Source organism: Hetaerina americana, unplaced genomic scaffold, assembly GCF_022747635.1.
Source record: "Hetaerina americana unplaced genomic scaffold, ioHetAmer1.1.p SCAF_46, whole genome shotgun sequence".
In the NCBI taxonomy this organism is placed as follows: Eukaryota; Metazoa; Arthropoda; class Insecta; order Odonata; family Calopterygidae; genus Hetaerina; species Hetaerina americana.
The window spans coordinates 212,086-238,052 of NW_027287052.1; the positions used below are offsets into that span (position 1 = coordinate 212,086).

At 35.3% G+C, this 25,967-nt stretch overlaps 1 protein-coding gene across 1 annotated transcript; it reads right to left on the reverse strand.

Annotated features, from left to right (window-relative positions):
- Positions 1-337: 337 nt before the first annotated feature.
- On the reverse strand, positions 338-24,769 carry LOC139693316 (ubiquitin-conjugating enzyme E2 H-like). The gene is made up of 5 exons (XM_071591431.1): positions 24,575-24,769; positions 23,944-24,020; positions 16,581-16,748; positions 13,348-13,476; positions 338-9,608 (listed from the first exon to the last, which is right to left on the reverse strand). Exons 1-5 carry the CDS (start codon positions 24,625-24,627, stop codon positions 9,487-9,489), a joined length of 549 nt encoding a protein of 182 aa, XP_071447532.1. The 5' UTR covers positions 24,628-24,769; the 3' UTR covers positions 338-9,486.
- Positions 24,770-25,967: the final 1,198 nt, after the last annotated feature.

A 25,967-nucleotide genomic window follows, 5' to 3' on the forward strand; every position in this document is an offset into this window, starting at 1 on the left:
GTCCCTGTAACATTTGGAGGCTGGTGTCCATAAAATAACTATCTTAACCGATAGATTACCATGAATAATTAAAATTGTATTTCATTCCTATTTCTCCTGAAAGAATTTAAAAATTTGCCGATGCAGTCATATAGCTCATGTGAAATTGTCATGCTAAAATAAAAATATTAGAATATTCCTTCTACCATACACAATTCCAAGTTTCACACAGAGGTATTTTGATAAATTGTTGGACATCATAAGTGAAATAAAAGGAAACTTGACAAGTTGATTCCAACACTTAAGATGTTATATAAAATAAAAAGGAATAAAAGTCAATGGTCCAATTAAATGATAATTTGTAACACAAAACATATAGAAAATTTTAATATTCATTCACTTAGTACAAACATGGTTCCTACAATATTATTTCTACATTCAATGATGAATTAGGAAAGCTTACACTACACAAAGAAATATTTCAGAGGCTCATGAACGTAATCTAACAAACCTCAGTGGCATCCATCAAAGATGCTGCAAAACCCCAAGACACAATTATGATTTAAGTTTTAAAATAAAAATGCAGTTAAAATACTATCACACACTAACAATGGACAATTATATTTAGCAATACCTTTGAATCAATAAAATCCACTTATTTTTTGACTGTCTCATCATTTGTATTAAATTTTCAAACATCAGTGATATAAAATGGGTATGTATTAAGCATCGCCAACTCCATTAATTTTTAGGTGAATATACATGGTATAATAAATTCATTAGGTATTAATAAATGTTTGTGAGTGAAACAATTCTTAGGAATATATGCTTTGTTGTGGGCTAACTGTTATCACAGCATACAATTACAGTACAATCTCACATTTCCAGGAGTATAAATACAAAAATCTACCTCAAATATTGCCATGATTAACTTAAAAGATTTACAGTAAACAAAATCGCAAATGGAAGAAATTACCATGCTCACTTCACTAACAAGTGGTAGCATGTGTGAAAATATACCAAACATTTGATGCTAGCCGGGCAAAGAGAGGCAGGGTGGCTCCAAACAATGAATCAATTTACATGTTGCACTTTTCAAAATTATACGAGGCTTTTATAACGGAAAATATATCAAAGCATCAACATACAAAAACATACCATATTTACTCATGCAATTACTCCATCAAAGAGTTTACCTTCTGAATTTTAATAGAAATAACTTTTACAAAACTTGAATTAATTTCAATCTCAATTTACCAGAAGTCCACATGGATAAAAAATGTTTATCTCTGACCCATTGAAACTGCACGAAATATACCAGGATCATGACAGCATTATATTACATGAAGAGTTATTTATGCTAATGACTGAGCCAAGTAGTGTACAGACAAGTTATACACACACAAACACGCACGTTATTACACCAATATGTTTTCTCCCATCAGCAAATATTTCCATTATGAATTTGATCGAGATTCCAACAACATTCATCTGTGTTATAACATTTTCATTCTAAAGAGCAAGTGGCCTCTTGATACAGCCATTATCCACACTCCACTGCCAAGTTCACTATTTTCATTAACTATTACTTCATTGACAACTAGATCATAGATGTTCCACTAACAGCAATACCAAACCATTAACATAATTTCATGAAATGAACAATTACTGTAGATCATTCTTAGATCATCAGTGGAGTCCGACCTGAATTTATTTAAAAGAATTGCAGCTCCAATTTTTTCGTTAAATTTGGTAAGTTTTTATTCCAACATTACAACAGAAATTATGAGGAAAAATGTGAGTAAATGCAATAGTATGGACTTAGGATAGGACAATTCCACATTTAGCCTGTTTAAACAGCTGATAATGTGACTACTTTTTCTATGCCCGCAACCACAATAAGAACATCATAGAATAAATTCCTTTTAAATTTACTGCAGAAACCAAAGACAAAGAACTGGAAGCAAAATAACACAAAATATTATTTTTCACTTCAAGTTTTGACTTCAGTTCCTCGCATGAAATGACACAAAACAAATAGAAGCAACTGATAACTAACACTACAGAACATTTCCACTTTGTCGACCTTTCACTGTGCTATGCTAAATCAATACTAAACACTGAAAAAGATGAATTTTTAATTGAATATCATACTCCAACTACAGAAACTATTGCAAACTGGCTATTTAAAAATATGATATTAATAGTTATTTTGGGTCTAGAGTTCTAAATGAATAGTTTATTCTCTCACATTCTCAACGTTAGTTAAGATTTAATGATTAATCAAATCCATGGCACATTTGAATAAAATAGACCATTAAATAATTTAAATGAAATTTATTGGAAAATGTATGCAATGGAAAAAAATACCCTGGGCAACAATGTTTCCACAAGCCAGTCACCACACACAGACCAGGTCAAGATATAGGTTATCAAAATTAATGTGTGTAAAAACAAAACAGCAGGCTAGTGAACATGACCCTAGAAAATGTGATATATCACGCCAATTGGCTGTTCAGTACATCAAATAACCGAGTGGAGATTGGGATGGTGTGGTAGCTAACATACTGGCTTCCCACTCCTGAGGGCCATTCCAGAGGTGGTACGATCTTTCAGGGGTATCCCACTCCCTAATTGGGATGCTTTGTGGTTTAATGTCAATGCCAGGTTTCTCCCCACCCTTCCTTCATCCCCTGGATTTCCTACCAAATCACCCACCTATTCCTAATGGTGCAAATTATCATAGATGTCAGTTGCCTTCCCTATTAACTACTACTACAAATTGTCCAATGATGACCCACAAAGTGCAAAAACAGGAGGATAACTATCAAATGACACAGAAAAACAATAGGTCACCATGAGCAATACCTCAGTTAACTCCTAGCAACTGCATATTTTATGATGTTTTCAGATCAGCATTTAACTAGAATCTAACTCAAAATCTAAGAGTTGCAAAAACCTACACTTTATGTAGCACATACCTATTACTTGAGATATTGAATCAAATCTTTAAGACTCAAACGAATAAAGTTAATCTGGTTTCATTGAAGGTGCTTCAAAACATCACATCATATTTCTGAAGATTGCTTGTCCAACCCAAAAAATATAAATCACAAAATCAAATTTCAATCTCCTGCACTTTAAAGTAAGAATCCCAAAGACTTCATTATTCTCTTGAAAATGCAAACAATTGTGCAGCAATACCTGCTAAATTCTAACAGAACAAGACCACATCAACAGAGGATTTGAACGGTCTCCTTTTCTACTGGGGCAGAGCTCAATAATTTCCAATTCTCAGCAGTACTTCAATATTAATCACATATGTGACCACTGGAAGCATTTTAAAAGAGAAAACCTCTTCCAAGACTTTCAGCGAGTTATGCTGAGAAGAAGAAAATGGTCACAAACGAGGAATTACTTCCAAGCTTAGCCTAATTTTTTGATTTCACACAAGAATAGTAAGGCAATGCAAGATTTTGGCAGGGAAGACGGCATTTGATCTGGAAAAATGATATCTACTTCCGAAAGGAAATTTGAGAGGCATTTCAAAACATCAAGAGAAACCTCTACCACTGCTGACCACACCCTGAAAATTCTACACCAAACAGCCTGCCTGCCAGGAACCCTCTACCCACCTTCACATGCTAATTTCTACCATCAACCAATAATGACAATCATAGAATGCAGACACTCCTCCAACACAGGGCAACACTATCAATTGCTCTTGTGAGCCTTTCTTGCCTCGTGATTTAGCCTGCCAACATATAACCAACATTGGTCACTTCAGACTCAACCAGGAGGGAAGGGCAGGGGCATGGTGACATCTCAAGTTCAGCGCGACCAACAAAACATAAACAAGTCTCCTCTCCTCTCGGAATACTTTCATGAAAATGTTCATTGCCTTCCCTTAGGACATCATAAGTAAATGCTTCCCAAAACCACTCAATCTAATCACATTCCAATTTCATATCCCTTCTGTTCTGTTGATCCCTTGCATGGGATAGAAAGATTTCAATGGCACACCATAAAGTGTGGCCCACATTGAAATTGAACAGGAGATCAATGGCAGCAGCATAGGCACACCAAAAGAAGATGAGTTAATGCAGATAGAGATTCAGTGCACGGTATATTTTTCCTAAGGAGTTTCCCGCGAAAGACAATTAAGGGTATGCATCTCAAAAAAACACTGTCAAGAAACAATGGCAAGGTAATGGTCACCTGCCACCAAACACTCACCTCCCATGATGATGAAGGGGGTGCATGAAGCGGATGGTGATGCTGAGAGACCTCATGGGATGAACAACAAAAGGAACTTCACATTCAGCAGGAAATGAACAAATGCTGAGGAGTTGGCATACTTTACATGAGAACAAATAGTGCAAGCAGAAAATGCAAAGCCACCCAAATGATAGCCAGGCTACTTCAAATGCATTCCCTCAGTAGTGGCTCCAGTAGTGTGGAAGCACAGGATTCCATTATCGATCCTCAATGATTGGGAGGGCTTCATTATGAATGTTTGCTATTTTTGGCACTCCAGTAACTAAGGTGACTCCAAATCACCTAAGGGCCCAAACTATCATTCGGTGCACAATACAGGGAAGCAATGTGCAGTGTAGGATTTGAACGCTACCCTTTTGTCCTTAAAGATTTTGAATCAAGTGCATACCCCAATGGGATACCCTCCACCTTAAATGGATGGGGGACTTGATAGATGAACACATTTCTACTCGTTTATTTAGTGATAGTCATTACATAAGGCTTTGAGAATCCAAATCACAGCAAAAAATCAAGGAAGTACCCATAAAGTTCACTTGGAGCAAATTATTTCCTACATTATAATTATTATTATTCGATTTGACCATTTATGTAGATTTTGGAAGGGCAAATTGGAAGGAAACACACTCACGACCACTATAATTTTAAGCCTTGCACAAAATGTTACTGATCTCCATGCCTTTCCTTACTCATTTTCAATAAAGTGAAATTTACACATAAAGAGGTCCATATTATATTGTTCTAGCAAAGCATATAGTGAAAGATTTTTGTCAGACCCAGAGGTCAATTAAAGTTTTGAAAAGAAGATGTGCAATTTACCAATCTGCAGCAGACAACAGGTAGAAGGCACGATTTTCAATTGGTGTTTTTTTTTACATCTAAAGATTATTGTGCCAAAACACTTCCACTAAAATCACAATGGTGAGACAGATGTTTACATTCACGAAAAGATTCAATGACACATTTTTGCAAAAATGGAAAGGACTCTCTCTGGAACATATTGGCTGGAATGTCACTTTTATCACGGGATCAGTGTGCTTGCAGCTATGGCTGCTTTGGGTAATGCCTCCCTTGCAGTGCATCTATTTGTTTGGCAAAGCATGGAATGGACAAGTTCAACAATCCACGTCAATCCTATGAATCTCCCAACTCTTTCTCAGTGGACTGCCTCCAATAAAATAACCGATGGTGGACTTGACCCGTAGATCTTTAACAGACTCGTCTAATATGCCATTTACCCCTTAAATACATGAACTTAACCATTGACATAATCAGTCACATATTTCTGCTGACAACACGTCAGGTCTTGAGAAGACAACACAACCAAGGTAGTTAAACAACTAAAAGATAATGCATTCGAGAACTTCTTAGACCTCACTCATAAAAAAACAGGACATGAATCTCAAGTGAATATACTGAACAACTCTACAACTACATGGTGACCTCAATCAAAAAAATTAGTAAATTACCACAGACACGTTAGATTAGACTGATATGAACCCAAATCAAGACTAGTTCATAATACAATCTAAGAGGACTCAGCACAACTATGGCAAACACTCAAGAGGGCTGTTTCTATTCCAGGTGACTCCACAAACTCTGATTTTTGACATAAACTACTCATATACCACATTTGAAGAATATCATTTTTTATTGCTATGCTGAAAAGTTATATCACTCAATTAAATTACATTTCAAAAAAATAAATGAGACAGGTATTTTACAGGTAAATTGTTAAATTCAGTCAGCAGCAACATTCAATGACTTTAAACCTACATTCCACTTGATTCTTTAACCGAGTGGATTAGTAATATTGTGTTAAATTAATAGATTTAGTATTTACATCTATAGGCATCGTAAAAATATTTCAGAAAAATGCTAATAGATAAATTTAGTTTTAATATTCAATCCTCATGCCATGAATACTCATATCTTTTGAATGGATGAGACATACATTACCATGCAATGAAAAATATTCTGAATGAATCAAAGATATCAGCCAGACAATGGTTCCAAAAAAGAAGAAGCAATGCAAAACCTTTTGGTGTGGTGGTTTATCCTTCAGAGTGAGCACTTGATTCAAAAGGAAGATTTGATATCAAAGGACAAATATGTAAAATAATGAGCCAGTCAAAATGACCCCATGGAAAACTCTTAGAAGACTCCTTTTAATGCAAACAAATTCAACTATATTCATGAGCACAAATTTAACCTGTCCTGGAACATTAAAAATAGCAGATAAAATGGGAGGAAGTAAAGTTTTTTTATCACTGAAGGAAGTAAAAAAAATCTCTATAGTGCACATTTGTACAAGAACTATCAGTGAAGTTAGCAGAGAGGTTTTATTTTCAGCATACACATTGATCATCATATGAATGACCTTCAACGAAGCACTCCAAAGCTTGCAAGTTAATACTTAATACAAACAAACAAGTACAATTGTTTGCTTCATGTTAAAGGTGGAGGAACTGAGTCGTGCTTCATGGTTTATTGTGGGCATCCAAAGCACAAAAGAATTATCTAGACTCAATTCCCAATGCTGACTTTATTGATTCCTTCACTATTACCCTTCTCTTCATTCCCTTAAATGCACTACAATCTCATATTTAAAAATAGCTCACTATATTAGTACCACTAAGTATTCCAACTGTATTAGTCGAACAATGTATGAAAAATATTAGGGGCGGTTTGCAAAATTCAGATTAAGGTATCATATGACTTGATTTTACTTCATGTGGGATTATGTGATGCTAACCTTTACACAGTAAAGAAAATCAGAAGTGTTAACTTGATCCAGGAATGAAATGCATGTACATACATAAGGTTAACTGCAAATTTCCAATTATTAGTACTTCACAGAAGAATGTAAGTTATTCATTACGGGTACACATACTGAATATTTTCAAGGCTGTTAAATGAATCTGAAAGCTTTTCGATCAAATGGCACTGCTTTGATCTGCAAAGATGTCCCAAAAATCTTCAAATTTGCAACCTGCAGTGCATCAGAACAAAATTTAACACTGGAAAGACATGTATTAATTTTTCATATGCCGTTAAAGAGTTTGGATAAGAATATAATTTGGCCTGAGTTTACGTGATCTGCACATCCCCAATATATTAAGATGAGTACAGTTGTATTTAGAAATTCATTTTCCTCTTTTTATTCTTTTCCACATAAGTACCCTATTGCATTGAGAAAAAAAGTATTTCTTACACACAACTACAAAATGAAAGATAATTTAAAATAAAAGAGGGGCCTTCGATAAACAAAATTCACAGATTGCCTTTGGGAACAAAAAACCTGTGCCACTACATTTACAATAGAATTTTAAGACAAAATCTCTGTAGCACAGCATTGTGTACCTAAGTAAGGAGGGCATAAAAACGTACTAAATACTTTTGTGAGGCAGTACACTTTAGGATGGGTGACGAGAGACCAAGGCATTCCATTTGCAATAAGAGATTGAATTGAGACTTCAACTGGGCACAAATTCATAAGCTCATTCACGTCTTGAAAAATTTCCTTGCGAATACATAAAGCAAAAAATAGATTTAATTTCATATGGCTCAGCATAGAAAAAAACAGCATTCATGTACTTCTCCAGTATCAAACAACATAGCAGGCTATATAAAACAATATCATTACAAAACTCAAAAATGTACGCCCACAAGACTGAAAAGCCTTCTATGCAGAGAGCCTCTCGATCTACCAAATAAAGGATACTGAATGGATCAAGAGGTTAATTTGGTGCTCTACTGGTCAAACTTGGGAAAAGATTTGTTGCACTCTTCTTCTGAATTCATAACATTATTTTTCCCAGCTCTGTTGGTGAATACAAAATAAAATATGAATTGAAACATCTTCACAAAACTGTGATCATCACCTAGCCCATTCATTGATTGTCACTCATAATGATTGAAACAAAACATTAAAAATATTTTCCATTTTCTGGTTTCACATGAAAAATTCATAAGGACCCTCCACAATTTTACAATTATCGTAATAATATTGCAATGTATATTTTATATATATTTATATTTAAAGGGATATTTCAGGAGAAAACAATTCAAGTCACAAAACAAATTTTTATAAAATTCTACTGCACTGTTGTCATCAGTGATTTTCATACATTTGACAGCATACTGTAAAGAAAATACAAATTACCCACTTTAGATATACTGGGTGCCCAAAAAGCAACAGAAGTTTTATAAAGAATAATACCTTAAAATGTGAAATGCAAAATATCAGCTGTATTTTCCAAAAGAGCTGCCACCAAAAAAAAATATATTAAAAATTACAGTGCACCCAATTAGGCTCCAAAAAGAGATGAAATTTTGCAAGACAAATTATTTTATAGTAAAACCCAATTCATAGCAGCAAAACAAACCCTGATTCAATAACAGATGTCAAGCTTTAATAAATGAGACATCTTCATTCCAGGCATAAATGTTTTTTTTGAGTAAGATTTTTCCATGGAATGTACCACAAAATATGCATTCCCTCGTAGGCCAAATTAATCTCAAATTTGATTATATGCAAAAGAAACTGAAATATAGAGATCTTCTCCATGACAGGTCAACTGTATATAGCACTCATTATCACAAAGAGAATTGTTTTTGTTTTGAATAATTGGTAGTTAAAGGGCTCAGTAATATGTGCAAATAAGGTATTTTTTTTGCTCGTAACCCCAATGTTACTGACAGAGCTTCAATTCATCGAATAGAAAACTACAAGTGAAGGAATGATTTGGAAAATTGTTTTTGATGATAATATGCCATATTGCAAGGACAAGTAAAGAAATCATAACTCAATAATGTTGATAAATGAACTATAAATGAAACCTTTTCTTCATGACAGGATAACAAATACTGTATGACAGCAGGACAGCAAGTAAAATGGTGGCACGTGTGTCTGCCAAAATGAAACAGGTTTCTGATTCCACTTGCCCACTTCCTGACACGAATTTCTTCATTCCAATTCTTCAATTCCAAACAAGAGAACTTCCTCTGTTGGCAGGAAACAGAAAAATCTATGAACTGATCATGATCAGCACCTCTTACAAACAATATTCAAACTGAAATAAACAACTCCATAGTATAAGGCTGGAATATCCAGCTTTAAAGCTTTAACCGTGTGTTCAACACATAGAGATAATGTCTCATCTAAAAACAAGCTATTTGAAAATCTAAACTTTGGATAGTCTATATTAAAACCCGTGATATATTCCTGTGTTATAATTCCATATCCTGTGCTTCATCTTCACTGAAATCTGACATTGAGGATTCACTCTCTGAGGAAACTGCCTGCTCTTGCTCACGGAGCGCGGCTTCTGTTGCGTATTTCCTGACGTACTCTGAAATTCAAGCACATTCAATCACATTACACCCAATTGCTCACTCTTCAAAAAGATATGGCCTTAAACAAGTCCATCAAAAATGTCATATTCAAGAGGAAATGGGAAACAGGCAATAAACCTCTCTAAGTGAAAATAAAGAAGTGCATGCTCCCTCACAAGTTTTACTTTTTAGTTCAAACCTTCAACTTGCTGACATGTAAGAAAATGTATCATTATCTTAAAGTATGAGATACCCTTTAAATACCTGGAGGAGATTCAAGGGGAGACGGGGTTAAAGGAGGTAGTTACCCCCCCCTCCCCTAGGAATTTCCGCAAACTTGAAAAAATTACATTTTAATAATTTGTGTTTTTTATAAAGTAAAACATTAATTTAAAAAAATTAAATATTTATACGTACCAATTGCTTCCATTCGTCATTATTACAATATCACTGATCCCTACAGAATTATGAGGGGCAATCAAAGGAAAGCTGAATACTCACTACTACAAAACCGTGGAACGGTTTAATGAAAAAGTAGCGTACTTTCCCATCAATAACGTGCACGTTACCTATTCAAAAATGTTCAGATGATCAAAAATTTGACGATGCACGTTATGCAATCAAAATTGAAAAAATTCAAACATAGACATATTTTTACACACATAATATATAATTTTTACCCACATATGTATAGGTATACACAGATGCGTGGCATCTATACACGTTCAAGATAACTATGAAGCCCTGGGTGCACGGTATCAATACAAATTCATGATAACTACAAAGTTCTGGGTGCACGTTACACATAAGGTGCGCATTATGGATTGGAAATTACGGTAATGACCAAAAGCATGAATACATTTCTCCCACTTGGAGACGAGACGATCAATTCCAGTTTTGTAATAAGAGTTAGGTCACCGACGGATCCACAACCACACCCACTCTTGCACTTCCTCGTTCGAATGAAACTGATGTCGAAGTGTTATTAGCAATATTAATACTTACATTCAAATTTTAACACTGCTCTCTTCATTAAAATAAACCAAGGTAAAAACAAAATCATTTATTATGCCAGACAATGAATTATTGAGGTGCCATAGCCTGTTGCTCTGAAACGTTGCCCTTTGCAATTTCTATTGCCCTTGTAAATCTCTTTTGTTAGTTTGATCCATTTAAAGTTATGCATTGGTATGGCATTTTGAAACAACATCCCATGAATTTGGAAAGTGATATTGGCCATTGCTCTTCCATCAGAAGCCACCAACATGGCAAGTCTGCAAACCCATCATGTTCTTTAATTATTCTTGGTAAGCCATAGCTTTGACATTTACATGTATTTCACCAATGAATTACGTTCTTCAACATCCCATTGCACGTCGAAATGGTCAGCATCCATCATTCCTGCCGCTATTTGATTTCTCCCAACAAACCCCTCTCCTCCCCCACCTTGTTTAGCAATTCCTTGTTTGTTTTCCTCTCTGTCCACTTCACCTTCTCATTCCTTCTCCACACCTACATTTCAAAAGCCTCCAATCTACATCTATCATCCTGCTTCAAAGATCATGTTTCCGCGCTGTACAAAACCATACTCCACATCAAAGTTTTGACAAACATTTTCTTTACATCCTTTCTCAGTGTCCCTGCCATCAATTCCCTCCTCCTTGTGAAAACTTCTTCGCCTAATGCAAATCTTCTTCTTACCTCCCTGCCACTTTGTCCATTTTTGTCAAAAACACTTTTGAGATAGGTAAACTGTTCTTCCTGCTCTATTTCATGAACTCCTTTAGTCTTCCTCTTCCTCTAAAATTGCATAACCTTTGTTTAGTTAACATTTATTCTCATTCCATACATATGACACTAGTTTTTCAATGTGATCAGCAATGTTTGCAAACTACTGGCTGACTGGCAAACTAAAGCTAGGTCAAGAGAAGGGCTTGAGGCATCACTTTGTGGAAGCGATTCATATCGAATGAGAAAATACTTAGTTCCTTCATGTATATTTTATCATTCACGACATAGGTTTCGACTTACAAAGTCATCATTCCGGCTTAAGTACAAAGGACACACAGCTTTATATAGTAGAAAGAGTAGAGGAGGGTCTACTCTATAAAGCTGTGTGTTGAACTTTGTAAGTCGAAACACAGGTCGTGAATAATAAAATATATGTGGAAAGTATTTTATTTTCTGATATAAAGCTAGGTCATCAGCAAACCGAACTGATTTCATTAATTCCCCAATGATGTTCATCTCCAGTTCTTCCCATGCCTTTTTTACCATTTCCTCCACATTTGCATAGAAATGCACATGTGATAAGGGACAACCTTATCTAACCCCTCACTACTCATAAGTTTCTATATTCTATCAACTCGATGGTAAAAGACCATGGTATTTTAAGGCTACACTTCAAGTTAAGGATAACTTTCAGGTTACAGTGAAAGTTGGTACAAAAACAGTAAAAATTTTTTTTACAACTTTTCCAATGTTTGAATAGAAATGCACAAAACGTGAAAAATCACTGCATAGTCACCTAAGCACTTAATAGCCAACAATAGATCTTCAAAGTGGTGCCAATAAACCGCATTGGAAAACAACAGCAATAATATCGAATAAAGTTACTAATATGTACATAACTGGTGATAGATGACCTAATTTATTTAATATCGTTACAAATTATTTCCAATGCAGTTTATTGATACCAATTGGAAGATATATTCTTGAATGTTACAACAGAATTAAATACTTCACACAATAGAATTAATTTAATATTCCTTCCTTAGCAAGTGTTCTGGCAGGACATCATTATGGTTATTGGGATCATTTTTCATGTTACTCCTTTCCCTGAAATTTGTGGTCGAGGATTACCTCAACAAAGGAAGGAGCTCTCCCAGTGATGGCTGAAAGAAATTCTCGGTCATGCTATTGCAACACATGCCATCATTGGATCCATTTTCTCCAACAAAAACTCTCACATATTTTATTCTATGGTCACCTCATCGTTCAACACAAAGGAAAATGTAAACAAAGTAGCATTTTTGATTTATCTTTGGTAGACTTTTCAAACTTTGGAAAGGTTTCTTTTCCTTACATGCGTCAGAATTAAAATAAAATTCAAAGATTGCGCAGGCCCCAATGGATATTAAAGTTATTACTACCATCATTAATTTCAGGATTTAATAAGTAACATAATATTATATTATATTCCCAAACTATATTGTCATTATTCCCTAAAGCAACAAAATCATTGTAATGGAAGTATTAACCTTAAGACTAATTGTTATATGTTTTATAGAATTTACTAAACAAATATTACTTTGAAAAAATCCTAGTCAGTTAATTACGATTGAATGAATCAATGGTGCTAATGAATCAATGTCTGAAAGACAACATGTAAGTTTGATTGAAATTAGTGAATGCATTCTTTAAAAATCTTTTTAAAAAACCTAACCAGGGATAGGCAAATTTCATACCAGATACTTCATAAATATGTACTTTTTTGCCGTAAAATTTCACACAGAAGGTCTCAAAACAATATGACCTACATCATTGTTTAAAAATCTATCTAAATTTCCATCAAGATACAGCAGCATAACTTCCAGTCACCCTGTTTTGATAATATTTGAGGCACAGTACAATTTAAATTAAATAAATTTCAAAGGTATCCAGAGAGAAATTCAAACAAAAATTAAGGACAAGTCTACAAATGGTTTCCATCATCCTTTCATTAATTTCACAAGCAAAATTCAGTGGTTTACATACCTTGAACCTTTTTCTTATATTCTTCAGGCTTGTGGAGGTACATCGCTGCAGCATCCCCATTGAGGGGATCTATTGGATTGGGGTATGTAAGGAGCTGAGGCAGGAATGACTCAAAGATATTCGATAAGTCTGAAAGGCAAAAGATGAGGATGACTACATGATTACACTCAATCTGCCACAGGAGGATACAAGCACACAAAACAGATATGAATCCAAATAATGTCCAGGCCCTTCTTAATAAATCTTTCCATGAACTTAATAGCAGTGCACAGAGTATATTAGATACAAATGGATAAGGCAAATTGAATAAAACATCCAAACCATCAGAAAATGGTGAAGAATAACTATAGAGAGCAACTGTATCTTTGTCACTAACAGATTTCAATAAGCAGCAAAACTTATACCAACACTAATAGTTTAAAATATGCTTTTTCCAAATGTACGGTTCATAATAGCTTGAAACAATGTTAACATATAAAACTATGCATTTGACTCCATTGATGCTTTCAAATCATGAGAATCCTACTAGCCTCCTGAGTCTCTTCCATTACAATCACCCCAGACGTTTTTGGTCCAGTCTTTCCTCTTCAACCATTCAATCTGCTCTCATACACTACCACCTGTCTATCTGGTGACTCAACTCTCACACATTCCCATCAACATTACCAGACCAACAGAGCACACTTCAAACACGCCCACCTCAATCTGCATCGAATACACACTTTTTCAAAACTCAATTCCTTCTTCATCCTATCCCTCCCTCCTATTTTAGCTACTGACAATCCTGCAGTAAGTCATACCCATGGCTTCTTTTTGACATTATTGCTTATGCTGACATCCCCAAATTTCTTTTCCATAGAATGATGTAGGCAGGATGCACTTTTCTACAAGTCACCCTAGCTGACCTAGACAAACATTCATGTTTTGTTACATATTCAACATAGTGCCAATCATCCCACTCTCAGTAATCTCAAGCATTTTTATCTCTCAATCTATGCCTTTAACCTTCCAGAATCATGCTACCAAAACATTTAAAAAAAACATCCTAATGCACAGTTATCTTTATGTTTACATTCACTATGCAAGCAGTATTCTCATTCTCTTTATCAAATACAAGATGCATTCACCCTTAATTTCATTCTCTCTTTCGTCTCACTAAAGTTATCCAGGGTTCCCTGCAGAACCTTTTTGGTTTCCAGACATAAATAATTTATTGCCAGCATATAAGAGAACAAGCATATTTAAATCTCCAACCTCAAACTTTTCCATGCATCCGTCTCTATTATGTTGATAAAACCATAAATAGCAGTCATTCAGAGATTGCTCATCCCTGTTACATTGCATGCTTCATTACCATCCACTCACTCACTTGTGTGTCCCATTAACTCTTATGCTTGGCTTACTATTTTTATTTAGCTGTCAATATTCTTAAAATAAATTCAACCATGCTCATTCATTTCACATCCTCTCTTAACCTTCTTCCCACTACGGAACCTTGCCAAGAAACTAGCAAAAACAGAGTCTCACACAGCAAATAGGAAACCATTGAAGCAACTCAAAAGTGGCTAACGTTTGGCAGGTGGGATACAACCTACAGATAATGTTCGCCTTCTCGCTCTACCATTTTCTATACCTGATGCTGGAAAAAAATACTCAATGGTATTTTTTCCAGCAAATCGGCTTGCATCTTATGGGTCAAAGTTAAATTCATATACCCTCGGTTCATAAGATTCAGGCTGATTTTAGAGCACACTTTGGAGTAAAATAAATGTCTTATGGGCTGGGAAATACAAAAATTAAAGAAAAAAATGCAGGTTTTCACTTCATAGAAGCCTACAATAATACATAATCTGAACATAAACACAGCAATCAATCCGAAGGTCGGTTTGGTTGGTGATGTCAGTGTTCACCCAATACTAAGCCTGATTGGCATGTGAAATCAACACATCAGAGTAGGGGGGGGGGGCAGTGCCTTTCCCTGTGAAAGCTATGGTTTCCCAGGAAATGCTGGTACCCGAAAAATCACACAGTTCAGGTGAAGTTCAGGGTTCCCAGAGAGACATGCCCAGGATTCGATTCTGGGCCCTTTGGCCAGCTCTACCTCCTGGACTACCACGTCCCTTCATCTGAATACATTAAACTTTATTGCCACAACTTCAAACCATCAATTGCAATACTCTGTGACTGAGATATAATTATTTCGTAGAAAACTATTTCCAACACCACGTACTCCACTTTCATGATCTCATTATTGTTGAGCATGACATATTGATCGCAAATGATGCTGAAACTTTACACAACTAAATGTTTTTTTTCAATTTCTCATATCATGGCAGTCTTCTTAATACTTCCAACCTACCACAAATGGAATAAAAATGTGATAATCCATTATACGCTAAGGACAAAGGCACTCAAGATTGATTCATCAGAAAGGACCATAAATCTACTTTCACAGAAGTGCACATAGAGCAAGTAAAATATAAAACAAACATTGTGTATGCCAACATCTATTTCTACTCAGGGGTGAATAAAACAAACCTAGAAATTCCTTTCCATGGAATGATATTACATGGTGACGCAGCGTACACTCAGGGGGCTTTATATCACAAGGGAAGAAATAGACACAGAATATAAGAGGATAGAAGTGGCAATTTTGCGATAAACTCATGTTGTTAATCACTAAAAATTTTACAGAATAAGCTCTAGGTCAAATTGCCAATCAAATAGTTAAAACATACTTAATTTAAACACCTTAATAATGTTCAATACTATTTTTCATCTTGCAAATATTGTAAGTAATTCCGTGGATTTTTCTTTACTATGTGAAAATGAGAGAAAACATCCTAGGAATTTCCTTTGATTTATGCTTAGCATATACTTCAGTTTATAAAATAATTATGATTAGCACACACATTTGGTTTTAAACTAACACTGAAGCCATGGCATTTGTCCCCACTCCTTGGAAGTGACAAGACCAAGAACATTAAATTATTACATACGATGAATAACTGATCATAGCACTTTTCCACTTAATAAAATTTATTTTACGACCGGGTTTTGATGCATTAAACAATCATACATTTTATTAAATGGAAAAGTGCTTCGATCAGTAATTCATTAAGTTCGACTTCCACCACATCACGCCTGAAGCTACTCAATTTATTACATGCAATGTTTGTAGTTTACATAAACACACAAATATTTTAATTACTCCACAGTTAGGGGAGGCTCACCATATAAAGCTGTCCATGCTTGATTGATGACATCCAGGCAAACAGTTCCAGATACTTCATCGATGTTTGGGTGATAAACCTTGTTCATAAATCCAATTGATGGAGATTTGAAGGGATAATGCTCTGGCAAATGGACCTTGACTTTCCATACACCTCCCTCATATGGTGCTGCAAGGAACAATGGAAACCTCTATCAACCACATAGATAAGTAAACCTGCCTAATCCTCATCCACGTATTAGGGGAGATCATCCAGCAACCAGGCTTCATTCCATAGGATATCACCCACTGGGGACAGGTATTGCTTTATTTTCTTTCTTAAGATAAAAAAATATGCTAGCCCCCTTGCTAACATTATCATGCTATGAAACTAAAATGCTGTTAGCAGGGAGCACCTCAAATCAAAAACACCTTCAGTACCTTTCGCATTAACAGCAAATGATGATGTTCTGGGTTTTCCATTGTCTCTTTATGTGCCATGTCACAGAATGGAAAGAGGGACAGAAGTGATCGGATGGCATCAATTATATGAACTTTGGCAATTATTCACTTTCAATTCAGCCATCTGACAGTATGGCAGTAATATTGTACTCTCTCAAAGGCATACAGTATGAAAATGGAAAATAACAGCACAGTTTTTTAAGAGAAGACATTGATAATTAAAATTATTCAGCATACCGTTTAGCTAACAAGTTCAACTAGCAAGTGTTGATCTTTCAAAGATACTCTTATGCAAAAAGTGTAGAACGCTCAAAGATTCTGTCCTTTCCATGAACTCTTTGAATTGCAAAACAAATTTGCAGATTTAGATGTGGTCAGCACACACACACACTTCTACTTCATTGGAAGATTTTCGAGTATTTTTCCTAGTCACTTATCTAAGTATTCCTTCACACAAACTTCCAACTCCATTAAAGTCTCTTCAGTATCAAAAGTGACATTAGGTACTTATATCTTTCCACTCCTCCAGAATCGCAGTAGCGGCATTTTCTTACATTTTGTATTTTTGAAACTGTTGAACTTTATGCATGTTTGTGCAAAGCATATTGTTCAATTCCATGCGTCAACATTCAAAGTCAAACTTCGGAGAATACCATTTCACACATAAAGGTGGGCTTTCAATTGGAAGGAAGGGCATTAAAATTCAGGGAGAAAAAACTGACCACTATTGCTACCATAAACATGACTGACTAAAAAGTATTCCTATGTTATGAATGCTTACTTACGAAAAGCCATGTTACCTACTTGATAACTTCATTACTAGTCCTTCATATTATTATGTACCTCCCAAAAACAAGCAATGTCAATGGTAATTTTGACTGCCCTTTCCATTGAACCAAAATGTACCAGAAATCATTCCCTGCTATTGAAATTGAACTTTGGTACACCCACTCCCGCAACATATGACAATATCAACCCTAAATTGAAGTAAACCTCTTATTTTTCCAACATCTTCATTCAAATTCAAAGGAACTATACCTTTTTTTCCATCTATATCATGAGAGGCCATAATATATGTTGCCCATGTATTTCACTAATTCTTTATGTTCAGCTCCTACCTGTATTGATGTATGTCTGTCATGCTCTTTAGGAAGAAAACTGACAAACTGTGATTAGTGAGCCAAGATTATCAAATAAATTATTTATGTAAACTGTATCACCCACATTTTGTAATGCAATTCTCTAGTAATGTCAAAACATGCTTTGAACATTGAATATTATGCTTTCATTAATAGGTGGCTCTGCCACTCAACACTACTAACCACTATCATTATGGTTATATTTCAATAAAATTTTTGTCTCAATAGCTACATTTCTGTTAGCAAGTGAAATATTACAACCTTTTGAGAGTACAGGGTCATTTTTTTTTACTGCTACCTGCAAAATAAGAATTGATGTATGCAAACAGATTTACAGTAATACAGGGTAGTCAAAAAAACCAATTGCAAATTTCCCAGTTTTGCCAAAATTTTCCTAAATACATAAAACAAGAGTTCAGAAACAACCTTTCTCTACTATGGCATCTGTCAAGTGAGCTGGCTGCTGAGAATACCATATGGGCATGGAAAATTATCAGAAAGCTCCACCAATGAAAATTTGAGGAACTAAAAATAATAAATAGTTCCTTAAAGGCTTTGCTAAAACATTTGAAATAGATATGTTTTCATAGATAGGGGAGCTTAAGAATATTCAATATATCATGTAACATTTACAGATCCACCCATCATCTATAAGAAAACAAAATCTGTCCCAAAAAGAAATGTTTCCAAACCCTTGCAGTAATTTAAATAAGTTCGCAGTAAGCTTGAAAAAAAAAACATTTTTGGATCAATTTTTCTGATGTTATGCATAAATTTACTATTCATTCATCAAGTTCTATTTTATCAAGACATGACAATGCATTGTAAAAATCTGACGAATGGAAATCTTCATTGCACTTCCTTCCTGCAACTCTTCTTGGAATGAACTAATGAGGGAAAGAATATTACTCTGGAGCTTAAACAAAAGAATACAGATCATGTGCCAATCTACTCATTTATGTTATTGAAGCATTGACCATGGACATCCAAAAGCAGTTATGAAGGGAGTCTAACAAAATTTTGTACGGCATTAATGAATCCTAGGTCTCGACACCACAAGCTCATATTACTGATGACCAAGAACAGGTAGAATCAATCCTTTATGTAATTATTATTCCCTTGAATGACTCTTGAGTGATGTGACTTGGAAAAGTGTTAGGTGACAGCAACAGACCCTTAAAAGTAATTTTTAATGGGGCAATTGTTGCAAAGGAAGTATCAATGATGACAAAATTTTTGCTGCTAATTATTAGGCTTAAATCAAAGTTGGCAATAAACTCTATTCACCAGTCAACTTCCTTACCAACCAACACCGAAAAGGCTTTTCTGATTCAATCAATAATTCATCCTAATATTAAAGTGCGTCAATGGCTTCTCTGCTATTGTAGAAGAAGTTAACAAAAAATAGCCAACTTTACAATCACTGAGTCTGTATTACCAAAATGAACTTTGAATTAACTTGTGAAAATTATATCTATCAGTAACTCTGCTCAACTGTGATGCTACCTGCTTGACGGAAACCTAGCTTAATACAGACAAACTCAGCTAAATGTAGTAATTAATTTTATTTCCAGGTCCGTAGAAAATTATGATATTAGTGACAAGAATTATGGTGGTGATATGTTGGTTGCAGTGTCCACTATAATTTCACCTTTTAAGAGATTCATCAATTTTTTCTAATATTTGTTACAATACAATTACACATATTCATTGAATTTGGTTTCTCTTATCTGAATTATACTTAAATCTGAAATTTGTTGGCTTTTTCCTTTGGGGGCATCTCAGGCAAGACTTAAAGTAAGGGCTTCTAATTTTGTTTGCACAATTAAGAGTAAAAATACACAAAGTAAAACAAGCTAGGTCCAATTTGGATGTACTTTTCTGGAAATTTTTCAGATAAAAAAATTGATTTCTTGAAGAATAAAATTTTCACACACAAGTGGCAGCACATTTTTGATTCAGAATTAAGATTTCAATTCATTTACTTAAATGAGGAACGAGAATTAAAATGTCACATTCTTTCTCCAGCTATTTATTCATTTGCAAATGCATATTATGATTTATGCCAAAAGCTGAATAGGCATTCTGTAAATTGTAAACAGCAGTAACAAACTCCTATAGTCTCAGATTATTTATTTAAAAGTTAACTTTAAAAGGAAACTAAGGCAAGTAATTTTGTGAATTGACAAACCTTTATCAAAAATGATAATTTGTGGAATTCTATAACAATATTTTGGTCAACTAGGCAACTATCAACAAGAGTGAGAGTTTTATTGCGGGGAAGTAGTGCCCGTGGAAGTACTGCCTATGGTGAAATGAGTGACTTGCTTGACTATAGGCAGTAATTCATTGTTGTTTTCTTCCCCAGGGCCAAGGCCACTTCTGTTCATGGTCATACAGTTGGCTGAAATATTGGCAATAAGTTCCACAAAAAATCCATATTGGCTAGAGGACCATCACCTTACAAACTCAGAGCCAACAGTTCACGCCCTCTTCGTTACAGTTAAGTAATACAGTTAAAATCATGGTATATAAATTGGGAGTATTTATGGTGGAAATTAATTGGTACACATTTAATATCCTTGCTTCTATCATGGTCAATTAACAGAGCATGTTCAAGTGTTTCATCGAAACAAGGTTTACTTTTCAATGCACCACATGGAAAAACTATGAATATATTTTGTACATAAAACCATGCTGCAATAATGATCAAATTACATACATTAATGTTTGTCACCATAGCAGTATTTCAGAATTATGTTTCATATTAAAAAAAATAATTACTTCATTAAGGATTTATTACATTTCTATTTACACAATACTACCTCCTAACACACACACACACACACACATAAAAAAAGCCTAAATACGAATTAAATCCAATCACAGGTGTACCAATAAATTGGTCAGGCGAAGCCAGGCTTAGCCACTAGTGATTTATAGTTTCCCTACATGGGGTCAGAAAGAAGAAACTTCGAAGAAAAATTTACCATTTAGAAAGAGGGACTAAAATAAACTTAAGTCCAGGTCACTTGTTCAATTGTAAATTTTAAGGTATACTGTAAACAGAGAAATATTTATGATACATAGAATCACTTCCTTGGCATCACCTCTCAGCAGTCAACAGGTTCATTCCAAGTAAATTTATTAAAGATAGCATGGAACCTAGATGGTACAATGTAGAAGTTTGAAAAATGTTAACATGTCAAAGGATATGTCATGCCAAGATGAAAAATACATAGAATGATGATATCTCTAGAAAAAAAAAGAAATGAGATCACTAATGATTATAAGATACCTAGGGTGAATACCAAGAAGGAATTTCAGAAAGCATTAAGCGAATTCAAAAGGAAAATATTAGCAGAAAATTTGAAAGAGAATCCGAAAGCATTTTGGTCATACATCGAAGTGGTTCCTGGAAAGGAAGTCTAAGATTGATTCACTGAAAAATAATAAAGGCCCATATATTTCAGATAATTTTCCTATAAACAATACAAGGTCTGTCCCAAAAGAAGTCAGACTATTTCTTAGATGGATGGATGGGTGGTGGTTTCTCTGGCTGGGTTCTCAGGGAGGGGAGTCACAGGGAAGGCTTGAGGCCGGTGGCAGTTGGCTCCCAGCCTTTGTAGTGTGTGGATCGTTTGTTTACAAAACCTCTATAACCTCGTGACACTTCGTCATGAACCATTTATTGAAATAGTGCTACGCCATCAAATTTTGCATGAAACTGGGGAAGAGACTCATAACCTGTTCAAGGCAGCTAATGGTGATCCCATCTACGCCATGGGTGATAGATGGGGTGTTTTTGAGTGGCATACTGTAAGTTGCTTTAGGAGGGTAGAGATGATGTTGAAGACGCCGAACATTATGGATGCCCTACAAACTCAAAGGGCAAATTCCACCTCTGACCTTCGGCTCGGGGGAAGCGTTACAACAGGCTGTGACGAGGGAGCTTAGCAGCGTTGTGAGTGCCGACTTCCAGAAGGCGTGGAAAACCTGCTGGCAGTGGTGTGTGGATGCACAAGGGCACTACTTTCAAGACTTCTGAGTGAATGTATCAATTCTGGCAATTTATTTTTTTTAATCGACTCAGTGCTACTACTTTTGGGACACACCTTGTAAGATTGACGCTTTCTAATTAATCCCTGCAAGTTATCAGACAAACATTATTTAACCAAAATAGGCGAGAGGTATTTTTATTTTTTCCTTCTTAGTAGCCTAGTGCATTGTCTTTATCTCATCTAGCTTTAGTTATTATCCTTCTTGTTAATTACAGCTCCTCTTGTATGCACAGGGAAGAATATCTCTCACTTAAATATCATAGTGAATGTACCTATAGTTACATCTACCATGATCTTCCTTATTTGTATTATTTTACAGAAATATATTGCCACTAAAAATTAATAAAAATAATTGTTTATGTGGCACACGTTTTGTGTAATCACTCCCTGTCAAACACCCTGGTGGTGGCTTGCGGTGTACCATGCAGAATAAAATAGAAGACTTTCGTTAATGAAATTCGTTAGTGGGCTTTGCTCATGTATAGCACTAAATAACTAAATATTTCCTTAAATGGCTTGTTGATAAGTTGCTAGGTTCATCATTTACTAAACAACTCTATGCTAGCAGGTTTGCAGCTCTCCTATATCGTTTCATGATCTCCGAAGAGCTATACTTGCCCAAGATTTTTCAGAAAAAGCATCATACCATTGGACAACTATTTAGCTACAATAGGATGCTTAGAAAAAGAGGCAACTGCATGCAAAACTCGTGTCAAGTGTGAGATTCTATTTATTAGAGATGAAAGCCAATAGACCTGCAAATGAGATGATGACACAGGAGATAAATACTAAAGAACAAGAGAATAGTTTCAAGTAAAAAATGAAGACGGTAACACGAGTGTGGAAGAAATAAAGGTAAAAGGAGCACTATACATAAAAGAATAATTAGCGACATTTTCAATATCCTGATATACAATAGGTTACATTAAAAATATAATGGAAGAAATATGGGAGGGAAATTTCAAAAAGACCAAGGGACATACATGTAAGCCAAGGAAAAAGATTTGAGAAAGAAAAGCTTTCACATCTTAGAATTTTAAAATACTTTTTGGATAGTATGCCAAGAAAATCTCCAACTGTGTGAGAAATCCTCCAAATGTTTCCAGCCATGGCTATTTCCCCTTCGCTCACCACCCTGCCATATAATTTGCGAAGATGACAACTGACACGGAGAGGAACTGACCAAATATCGTCAGATATTCCGTAAGATGAATAAGTTTTACCATAAAACTTGCAATTGAATGGCTAAAAAATGGAAAATCAAGATTAAAAATATGGAATTAAATTTGCTTTTTAACAATCCATTTCTCCATTTCATTTAAATCAATGGTTTTCTCTAACTTCATCGCAATGTTACACTAATATTCGGTTGTTTTATTCCCAATGACGATAAATCATCTAAGCATAAGGGCTGGTCACTCATGATTTCTTTCTGACACCAGTCATTCTCATCAACAACAACAAATGCACTATGACACTAATAAACATTCGCTCATTTAATTCATTATTTGTGTACAACGCATACAATTACTGATTTCACCTCAAAATATTCTTGCCGTTTCTGCCACCCAAAGAAATTTAACGCCCATGCCCATTAATCAGCAAAATTACGAGGCAAACTAAAAATTTTAAACAGTGAAAACAATACTTGTTTATAGCACGAGATCCCTATATTTCAGCTTAACCCATACAATATATAAACATAGAAAAATACTTTACTTACTTCTTCGTGGCCCAAAGAATTTGACACAAAATTCATTTAGGCCCCTCAGTATTGTAACTTCATGTTTGCTCTCGATTCTGTTAGAGATGTTAAGGAACATGAGGCACAGATTTGTACATTTTCACTTGATTTCATAATTTAAACAACGCAACAGGCAATTGAGAAGGGAATCATTGACATATCCCAACTTAAAACTAAAACAAATATATTGACACTTCATCCTGAGATAACCTGAGTATGACGATTTTGGTGACATACGTTGAATATCATCACTAATAAATATAATTAATTTACAAAGTACAATAATGACAGGACTTCAGCAAACATCCTAATCAATTACAAAAGAATGTCATGGTTGACAGAAAGATAATGTTGACCTTAAGATATGCAGAATAATATCACTTTTTTGTAAACATACGCAATGGAGAAAGTAACTGTAGTAAATGCTTCGTCCTCAAAATTGTTTCTGATGGCTACAATAAGATCTAATGCTATGTCAACCAATATAAAGAAGGTGATCGCGGAGTAAGCTGTCGAAAACGCTAAAGCTTGTGCTGCTCCGAGGTCTGATTCAGTAGTGCATCATATCGCGCAAATTAAGCAATATCACTCGACCACACGGAAAGGATACAATTTCATCAAGTCTGTGTCCATACGACGCTTTCCAGCACTTGGCGAAGACATTTTCGTGATCCTTTAGAATGCTATGACAAACTTTCCCCGTACGATCTCTAACTCGTCACAACTCTTCCCTCATGAAATTGCGATCTGTTTTGTGACCATAGAAGTGACACTCCGTGTTAAAAAACGGAATCGAACAGCTGACGATGGCCACAAGAGTGTGACGTCAAACAGTCGCTGCGTTTGCAACGGTAGTGAATGTAACTAAGGCCCAAACCCGGAACACGCCCCGCTGTCCCCCCCCGCCCTCTCTGGCGCCATTAAATCCCAAGGTCCCCCCCACTCCTCAGCTAAAAGGCTGTGCGAAAACATTGGAAAGGAAATACAGCAACGCCCAGAAAACTTCAATTGGTTTTACTGATGACAACTACCCCTTACAAAGTGAAAATAAAATGAATCAAACAATTAATGTACATGTAGAAGTTAATCACCTACAGAAAAAATAACATTCCATAATATCATAGTAGTTTTAATTAATAATAGAAATAATTTGAATTGGTTATCAGCATAAATACACTACAATCTGTGGGAATGTGGGGACATGACAGTCCAGCAAGTAGAGTGGTGGGAGAGTCAGAAGAAAACCCAGATCTGAATTCAGGTGATGCATCTGGGTGTATACAAATGTAATGATTTTTCGGATATCAAATCTACCTAGGAAACTACAGGTTGCACAAGAAAAGGAACTGGTCCGCCAAAACCGATCTGTGTACAAGTGTATTTCATATGCTGTTGGGTTAAGAACTAGTTGAGCTCTACCATCACCAATCAAACCAACATGAGGGTTGATACCTCTGGTTTTTCATATATATATATATATATATATATATATATATATATATCGATTACATAGATGCACTCATGAGAGCAAAATGAAGATTAAATAAAAGGGCACTCACATTTCACAAAGTTTAAGCTTTCGGCCTTCTCTGAGACCTTCTTCAGGTCATACTCTGATGTATATATTGATTTGTGAGAAAAGATATTTTCCTCTGATAAGGTAACCCATGCCAGAAAGTTTGAAGGGTAGTCAGTTTGAAGGGAAGCCAGACAAAAGGTAGTCTGGGCAGCATCTCTCCCTCAGTGAGGCAGCTGCGAAGGCATCTGACCCCAGTTGGGTGGCCATTGAGTGATGGTGTCAAGATAAAAACACTCTAAGAGGAAGTCATTGGGAAACCACCTCAATTACTTATCCACAGAACTTAATTATGGGTACTTATGGAGTCAACTGTGTCTGGCCCATGAGGCAAGACTCCATGGTCATCTTCTCACCAAATCCTCGCATAGAGAAAGCAACAGCATCTGGACAGGAGAGGACTGAATTAGTATACGAGTTTGGCAGT